Consider the following 9,654-nt stretch of genomic DNA (forward strand, 5'->3'; position numbering starts at 1 on the left):
CTTTATAAGTTTGTGCTCAAAGATGAATGCAATTTGCAAATATGTTTATCACCCAAAGGAAAAGTATGAAAAGTTCAAGGACCATCTTATACTTCATTTAAACAACTGTCAAGGAGGATATAACAATTCCAAGAGAGTTGTCTAAGACAATTTGACTAAGAAAAGTACAAGACACGACTTGGGAATGGATATCTTTGAATCAACATTGAATAACTTACATATATGTGGATTTCTCTGGACAAAAATCGTCAACATGCCCATCATCATTCTATGGAGCACTTTTGAAAGCTTCTAGAACACCGGTAGCACATTGCCTCAATGGTTCTTGTTTTAGGTGTGCGACAGTAAATAGCACCTTACAATTCCTGTTTCAATGAAATAAGATGTTTATCTTCAAGATGCTCCATGTGGCTAAATAGAAATCTGTAAATTTATCTTTTACTCCATATATTTTTAATTACTGTAATAACTTATTGCATTAATATGAGGCCTCTGTGACCTGTTGCAAAATATTTTATTTGTTGAGAAGACTTCATAACACCTGGCTTTGTATGCAGACTGATACATATATACAGTCTCTTTGGAATTTGCATTTAAGAGAAATTCTGTTGAAGAATTCAGTGGAACTGAGACACCTTTGCTCAACATTATGATACAACCCGATAACAAGAATAAAGACTTCCAAGCCAAAGAAAAGTAATCGACAAACCTTCACTGCTGAAATCGAAAGAAATACACTCTCCTTGAGTCGACGATGAATCCTCGACAGAGCTAACGAACCCCCCGATAGCCGTAATCACTGAGCACACTTATAATAGAGATGAAAATGGAAACTCCTCTGTCGAAATCGATGTAGAACTCACCGGAAATAGTCGCCGATAACCACTGATATTCGAGAGACCAGTACTCTTCCTGAGCCACGCTCTGAAGACAAAACGACGCGCCCCTTCTTCTCCCTCAACTGGCTCTCTAAATTCCCTCCCTAAACCACTTAAATTGTCAAATTCCCAAAATTCCCCTGACCACATTAATCACCTTCCAATTATCCTTCCAAGTGTTGTTTACTCCTTCTAGAGTAGGTAACACTAATTTGGGGTCTATCACATTATCAAGGTCAACAATCTGAGATAAGAGAAAAGCCTTTTCAGCATTGGCAGTAGAGTGGCATGTTGAGGACCACAATTTCAATTTAGCCTTTAAGAGTTTGAGGGTTCTTAGTGCGAAACTGATGACACTACGATGTGTAAAAAACAACGAAAACAACATTTAGATGTAGATGAGAACCAATAATTGAACACTTGAAAGAAAGGACACTTGTTCTTGGAAAAAAATAAAAAAAAACTTTTTTTTTGGTCAAAATGAAACCCTTCAGTTAGAACACTATATTAATTAAGGACACTGAAACAGAACTAGAATGGTTCATAAAAAAATTAAGATAAGATAAAGTTGAATTTAAAAAGGAGGAGAAAGCAAGGAGGAAAGAGAAAGTAAAAGAAATCAAAAGGAAAGCATGACAATGATAACCTAATAAGTACAGAGATTAATGGTTGAGAAGAAATCACTTCTGCAATCTGATTCACATTTTCTAATAACTTGATATTTCTTTCAAGTGGCAAAGCTTGTGAACTTTATTCCACCTAGATTGCCAAATTAACACAAGATATTCACTTCACCATGAACTGTAAGCATGATGAAACTTTACACAGGCCGCTCAGTAAAACTAACACACGATAACCAAGTGTCATACATCTTTACATGGTGGACATCATAGCCTGCCCCCCCCCCCCCCCCCCCCCCCCTTGTTTTTTGAATTGCTAAGTTTTATTAATATATAATGAATCAAGCGGAAGAAAAGAGAGGGAAATGGTGATGCAAATGGAGAATCATTATGCATCGTTGGAAATGGTGATGCAGATGACGGCACCAGAGGCACAGTTGAGCTTCTCCAATACGGCAAAGGTTTTTCCAAAAGTGAAACGGATGCATGCCATCTTGGGTGGTGATCTTCGTCTTCTAGAAATCGTGGTCCAGTTTCCACGAGTGTCACCGTCGTCCTCCGTCCTTGGGGTCCTAGTTGAGACAACTACTCTCCTCATCGACAGGGAGACGCCCAGCCAAAATCAAGGTTCTTAGGTCCACGACATACGCAAGATCGTCTTGCCGTAGAATGGTGATTGAACTGTCGACGGGAGGGGGAGAGACGCCGTCGGTGTGGGTCACATTGGATGTCGCGGCCATTGCAGACAACGTCTTCCCTGATGTCCCTGTCGCAGTTGCCCGAGCCGCAGTCGCCATCAGCCCCGACTCCACTATTTAGAACATTAGATGCACTAACCTAATTGGTGGGACTTGGTTTACATTGCTGCATTGGGAGGATATTTGTCAACAATAAGCATTGGTTGATAGGATTGTACCACGTAGCACGAGTTTTGTATAATCCAATTGGCATCCTCCGAGAATATGTCCTCAAGATGGAAAGGCTTATCTATGATGACCGTAGAGGTACGAACTGAGTGAAGCCTATTGGGACAATAAAGCTTACCTGGTATGCTTTGCTGGGGAAGACACGAGACTCGATGGAGCTGGGCACTTTTGGGTTTTGCAGCATCCGGTCTGATTTGCTTGTTACCAACTCCTCTTTGATTGTTTAACGCTGGGCTGAACCATCGGTTAAATGAGCATCAGGGGTCTCAGAAACATGGGTTGAAAGGCTGTGCTGAATTGTCACCTCAAGGGTGCTATCAACCCAAATTTCCTGTGGGAATTGAGTAGTAGTCTCCCATTCTCAAGTTGGGTTTCATTGCTTCATGCAATTTGTTCCCAGGACACAGTGCGTTTGTTGGGGGGAGCGAGGCCCCACATTCAGCTACAGATATGAATTCGGATTTAAGTGACTTTGGGTTCAGTCTTCTCCAAACTGGTCAGGAGTATTAAATGCTCCTGCAGACTACCTAGCCATACGTAGGGTTGCAGAGGCTTCTGAGTCTCTGGCCTGGTTCTCCTGTCAACCACATTGGTTTTGTTTTTGTTGCCTTGTCTTTGGCAATTGCTCTTCATCTTCCATTGCTGGAGGCTGAAGCTTTTCCATTGAGGTTTCCTCCTTGGTAAGAATTCATCAATGAGTGGATCTTTCTAGTAACAGCATGGAAGTTGAAACACCTACTGAAATTGGGAGTACCAGCAAACCAAAAAAGGCACAGCAATGGCAACCTTCATCCTAACCCTAACAAATCTCGCCTTGTAAGGCTTCTTGATCAACTCCTTACATGGCCGACGACTTCCGTGATAGCACAGAATGTTTCTTCACACCAGATATAAAATGGTATGCCCTTAATAGTTATCCAAGTGGAAGCACCACCAACAGTCATTCCTGATAACCAGTATCTCCATTTTCCCACTCACCACCTTATGCCCCAAACGTAAGATTCTCTCCTTTTCCTAAGTTGAAGGCAGGTATTCAAGCCAACTCTTCACCGCAGGAAATGGACCCCCAGGCTTCTCTACTGTCTTCCATTGGTCTTCAGTCACAGTTTCGGATTCATTTCTTCTCAGCACTTTCATCCTTCATTGTGGCCATGAGGCAGGTTCGGAGCTAGCTTAGACGAGCCATTAGTGCTCTCTAGCTCAATGCTCATGGCTAGCCCTAGCCCCCTGGCCTCCAGTGGAGGTGGTCAGTCAGGTATACTTTGCTGTAGCCAGGTGGTTAGTTCATTTGAAGGATTATTTGCATTTGGCATAATCAGGGGCAGGAACTGAAGGGGTGTGGCTGCTTCCTTCTCTTTGACGTACAAGGTGACCGACGCGAGTTAGTCGGATGAAAACTGAGTAGGTTCACCAGTGGAGAGGGGAAAGTGCTATGGATTTTAACTTTTGTCGTGAACCAGTTCCAACCAGCCTGTCTAATGTACCTTGAGGGATATAGAAGGGGCCACCTGGTCACTTCTAGCATTTTTCCAAGATACATTAAGTGAGTTTTCATTCTTGGCTATTCACCATAAAACCACACTTGAAATCCCTAGTGCAAAGAATCTTCATCTCATCTATTTCTTTCAAACTCTCTTCAAGGCTCCTGTAAGAGTCGTTTAACTTCTCTAGTGGAACATGGGATAACAAACAGTACTTAGGCGCTTGCAGCAGTTTCATAGCAATACATAGTAGCAGCTTCCTCCTTCACATAAGAGGAGGCAGGTAGCAAAAGTCACCAGGATTTTGGCAATGAGCTTGGCGAGCAGCAGTTGCTGGCGCTAAAGTTGCAGCAGTTTCATAGCAATACATAGTAGCAGCTTCCTCCATCACATAAGAGGAGGCAGGTAGCAAAATTCACCAGGATTTTGGCATTGAGCTTGGGGAGCAGCAGTTGCTGGCACTAAAGGGGAAAAGCGTCAGTCAAGTGCCACTCTTCCTCTCTCCCGCATCACTAATGCAATAGAACTCCAGTGATGATATCCATAGCCTGTCTTTTTTAGTAAGAGTGGTTGGGAATAAAGAGCTTACTAAGAATATGGAGTATTTTTATATAAACAGATTTGAAATGAATGCAGCAACTACTATGGACCTTATTTGTGTCAAAACTGTACCTCCACACCGTCACAAAGAAAGCATACACGCGAAGGAACTTACGCTAAGTCTGCCAATGTCTCAGACTTCGTCACAGCCTTTCCCTCTGGAAATTCAAGGCACGAGTAGTGCATTATCATTTCCTTCAATGTTTGCTTGGTGCTTCTAAGATCGTTGTCCCATAAGACACTCTGCACTGAGAAAAGAAAATAACGAAAAGAATCCTCCGGAAACAAGATCGGTTTTTTCTCTTAAAAAACAAATAAATTGCTCTAGAACCAAGATTGATTTTTTTAATATAATAAAGATGCATTCCAGAACTCAAAATACACCATTTCAGGGATGAGATGCACACCTTCCGTACATACTCTCTTCTGACATCTTCCCATGGTAATATGCATTTGGCACTGAACATTGAAGCATTCCAGAGAGCCCCCCTAGCCACCATCACAGATGAAGCACCTAGAAACTCCAGAGGTTTATGAATTACTTAAGAAGTACATTAAAACATGGCAGAGGTTTCAAGCTAGAATGTTCTTTTCTCTTTTTTTTGTCAGTGAAAACTAAACAAGATGTCATAGTCATATTTCCAGTAACACAATTACACCATTATTAAGAGTTTTTTTCTTTTTCCTTTTTTCATCTCCTCAGTTGTTTCAGAGAAAAGAAAATTTTGACTGCTTCACAGTTTCTATTTTCACTTGAAACTCGCCAAATTCATTTAGAGCACTTTAATATTTACATGAATTATAAATGCTTAAAAACCTATATAGATAATTATAACATTTCTTTCTGAAACACTAAACATATTGTCACAAGGAAAAGTGAGGCATTAACAGAAATAGCATATTTCAAGAATCACGAAAAAAAGAAACTCATATAAAAATATTTTTATATGCTTTGCTGTTCTGCCAGTGACAGAGATTGTGATTTATTAAAAGCCATAAAATTAAGGTGATATTAGTCATGCTTCTAAAAGGCTTAATTGTAACCAAAGGGTCTGTTATCAGCATTTATTGTTTTCTCGTTAGAGAGAGAAGCTATATTCTTTATCATAAGAAAAAATTTCAGACTTTTCCTTCACTAAAAAGGAAAAAAAAGGACAAACATCCAGACTAAACCCTGATATGACAATTACCAGTTGCACTTTTTATACGTTGAAAATCATCATACTCAAAGACATCTCCGTTTGCTATAACAGGGATTGATAATGCTGCTACAATATCAGCAATCTCATTCCATTTTGCAGGATCCCTTGGTCTATCAGCAATTTTTCTGCAATTATTCAACACAAGAACAATTAATAACAAAAGCAGATGTTTGCAGTGATTTGCAACACTAAAAAACAAATGTAAAGAAAAGATAGTTCTATACAATGAACTAGTATCTTAAAAATATGGTTGAGCAAGAAACCAAAACATATGCTAACTTGTCCAAATTCTACTGCAGATCAATGGCACATAAATACAGAACAAAAGGCATTGAAGTTGTGAGGCACAACGACAAAGAATAAAGTACATCACTAAGACGTGAAGAAAAGAAATGTGCCCACCATGGAAGGTTAAATCACTATTTAAACAAGTATTGGGACAAGTGTAAGAGTGTGTGTGCCTTTGAGATTAGAATTTAGAGAAACACGTGAAGAAAACTCATCAAAAGTTAGGTACCTTTGTTCCTCTACCAGGTCCAAGGCCGCGATCTGAGAGAGGAAGGGAGGCCTTCTCGGCACCCAAAGAGGCATGACGACTAGTAGCCCACTTATTTGTTTTTCCTTTTATGAATCACAACTTTAGAGGGAAGGCCCACTCCCTTCTACCAAAGCTTGAACCCTCAGCCCACCATCCACCGATAAGAGCATCAAAATTTTTCTCCATCAACCATGAGTTTTTGAAACTGAAAGGAGAGGGCCCCCATTTTTCAACAATGGAGGTCAGCATGATAGGCCAATGATCAGACCCTACCTTATTGAAAACTCTTCCAATAACATTCCCAAACAACTGCAACCAGTCATGACAAGCCAAGAAACGGTCCAATTTTGAGAGGATAGATTGCTGCAAGCCGTTAGTCCAAGTGTAGTTCTTTCCGGAAAGAGGTATCTCATCCATACCACATCCACCAATGAAGTCCGAGAAGCCTTGCATTGAGGCAGAAATGCGGGTTGAGGGAGAAAACGGCTTGCCTCACCCCCTTTTCTCCCAAAATCATTGTGACCATTTAGTATTTGTTTTGATGTGGTCATCAAGAATTGGAGTATCAGTGGTCTAGTTGATGATATATTGCTCTTGGGAAGAGAGAAAAAAGAATTGAAGAGGTAAAGGAAGTATCTAGAAAGTCATTTTCAAATGAAAGACTCGAGGTACTTGAAATACTTTCTTAGCATTGAGGTTGTTTCAAGTAAGGCAACTGTAGGTGTTATCCCAGAGGAATTATGTCAAAGATATGTTAGAAGAATATGGGTTGTTTGGATGATAACAAGAGTCCAAAGTTCAACAAAAGAATGAATACCAGCGGTTAATTGGAAAGCTCATTTATGCAACAGGCACATACCAGATATATCATTTGTTAAGTTGGGTCCAAGGCTCATCCCAAAATGACTAGCCAACTTAGGAAACCTCTTTCCTAACTAAAAAACTCAAGATTTTTTTACTCATTAATCCATGTGGGACTATTCTTTAACACTTCCCCTCACGGGTAGGCCCTCTTTTGTGGCTCTACAAGTGGATAGTTTTAGGAGTAGGTCCTCTTTTTGTGGCTCTACAAGCGGATAGTTTAGGTGTAGGCCCTCTTTTTGTGGCTCTACAGGTAGAGAGTTTAGGTGTAGGTCCTCTTTTGTGGCTCTACAAGTGGATAGTTTAGGTGTACGCCCACATATGAGTATTTGCTCTGATACCATGTTAAGTTGGGTCCAAGGCCCATCCCAAAATGACTAGCCAACTTAGGAAACCTCTTTCCTAACTAATAAACTCAAGATTTTTGTACTCATTAATCGATGTGGGACTATTCCTTAACAACATTTATAGTAGGGATTCTAAGTCAATTTATGGAAAACTTCCAAAGAGTTCATCTTGAGGCAACATAAAGGATTTTGAGATTATTAAAAGGGATTCTAGGAAAAAGGTTGTTGTATAAATCTCATGCGAAATAGGATGTTACAAACACCTATTGGAATAGGTCACATTGATGATCTAGTTAGGGTATGTCAAAGAAGTTTCCTTTTGTGTGGACCTAGGAAGGTAGAAAAAGAGTTACACCATTAGTCTAGAGGAAAAGTTTACAAGTCTTAGGACTGAGGAAGAAGGATGTCCACCAATAAGTCATAGGAGTTTGATAGTTGGGTCTATCAATTGTGACCCTTAGAGGTCATTTAGATCATTCGATAATACAAATCATACTTTAAGGACTCACGTATGTATCAAATCTATCCTATTTTCATCTATTTTATATAATGGTCTCTCTGCAATATGGTTTTCTAATTAAAATCTTTTGTTCAGATAATGTGAGAGAAGACAGGTCCTCCACATTCTCTTCCTTTTGTAAGGAAAAGGTATTTTACATCAATATGTGTATACCCCAAAAACAAAATTGGGCAACCAAAAGAAAAACTAGGCTTTTGCTTAAAGTAGCCCAATCTTTGTTACATGGTATGAATATTCCACAATTTTTTTGGCCGTATGCTATGTAGATGGCTTGTTATCTAATCATAGAATGCCATGATGTGTTGCAAATAATGAGACACCCTTTTATGTATTATTTTCTTAGGAAGAATCCATTTTCATTGATTCTTCGTGTCTTTCAGTGTGTATTTTGTGCATTGTTCGTCGCAAATGGAAACAAGTTATAAGCTAGAACCACGAAGTGTATTTTATTGGGTACTTACAAATAAAAAGGGATACATATGCTATGACCCATATTCCAAAGAAGTTTTATACCTCGACTGATGTTACCTTCTTTGAAGCCACCCTCTTATGGTAGAGGTGAATCCTCTTTTGCCCTATTCTGCGGTGACCATTCATCACAAGGTAGATCCATTTTTTACTTTAAAGGTGTGCAAAAGAAGGCATCTAAACCATTTAAAAAAAAAGCATATAAAAAATGCTCCACTTAGTCATCCACATCGTTAAAAAATAGAGAAATATAGGCATCTGGTTCGTTTGATGAGGTTTTGTAGGTAAGTGATTTCTTGAATCTATTCATCTTTGGACCAACTTTTTGAATGATAGACTACGAAAAGGGGACAGATCTGGTATCTAAGTGAAGGCCAATACTTCGCACCCAATATCCCATTTTATGTCTACACAACCCTTATCCCCCAATTGTGCCTCTTTCCTCACAGCCTTGTCATCCATCGTTATTTCCCAATCCTACCAACATGCTCTAACACACCCAAGTTTGTGAATGGCAACAGATGAAGGCATGGAGGTCATTTAAAACAATCACATTCCAGACTTGACATCATTACCCACTAAAAAAAATAAAATAAGAAAGGTGGGTGTAACAGTGAAATATAACCCAAATGATAGTAAGGAATGAATCAAACAAAGATTGGTTGTCAAACGGGTTTACTTAAACTTAGGGAATTAATTACTCTGAATTTTGTTTTCTCCTATTGCCAAATTAAATTCCATTCGTGTTTTTTCTCTATTATTGCCAACTATCATTGGCCTATTTATTAGATAGATATAAAAAAAAGGTTTTCCTTAACAGAGATCTCTACAAGATGTGGACATGGGACAACTAAGTAGAATTGTGGTTGAAGAGGAAAACGAAGTTTCTATACTAAATAAATCCATTTATGGGTTCAGCATAATTACATTCACAATATTACAAGCTAGAAATCTATAACTTGTGTGCTCCAACTTGAGGGTGACTATTCAAGTATATGAAAAACCATTTCCTAGTAAAGAAACTTAAAGAGTTATTATGTAATACAAAGTGCAAATTGAAAGTCAATCTTCATGTAGTTTTAGTTTTAAGCTTATGGATTTGAAGAAAAGATAGATAGTTTCCTCCCCTCTTGCATTATGTGGCTCAAGAACTCATTAGGATCCAGGTCCATCCCAACCGAAGTTGGGAGGCCTTTTCCCACCTAATATCCGC

General features: G+C 39.2%; 2 protein-coding genes across 2 annotated transcripts; both read right to left on the reverse strand.

Moving 5' to 3' along the window:
* Positions 1-240: 240 nt before the first annotated feature.
* LOC137952929 (uncharacterized) lies at positions 241-6,330 on the reverse strand. Its single transcript, XM_068800046.1, has 5 exons — positions 6,225-6,330; positions 5,696-5,832; positions 4,913-5,019; positions 4,621-4,748; positions 241-365 (listed from the first exon to the last, which is right to left on the reverse strand). Exons 1-5 carry the CDS (start codon positions 6,296-6,298, stop codon positions 269-271), a joined length of 543 nt encoding a protein of 180 aa, XP_068656147.1. The 5' UTR covers positions 6,299-6,330; the 3' UTR covers positions 241-268.
* An 8-nt stretch (positions 6,331-6,338) lies between these two features.
* Positions 6,339-6,698, reverse strand: LOC137953484 (uncharacterized). The gene has a single exon (XM_068800903.1). It carries the CDS (start codon positions 6,696-6,698, stop codon positions 6,339-6,341), a length of 360 nt encoding a protein of 119 aa, XP_068657004.1.
* Between the last annotated feature and the right edge of the window lie 2,956 nt (positions 6,699-9,654).

The sequence above is a fragment of the Aristolochia californica genome, unplaced genomic scaffold (genome assembly GCF_029961685.1).
Source record: "Aristolochia californica isolate CCGP_79_NKW_82.1479 unplaced genomic scaffold, dmAriCali1.0.hap1 SCAF_16, whole genome shotgun sequence".
Taxonomy (NCBI): Eukaryota; Viridiplantae; Streptophyta; class Magnoliopsida; order Piperales; family Aristolochiaceae; genus Aristolochia; species Aristolochia californica.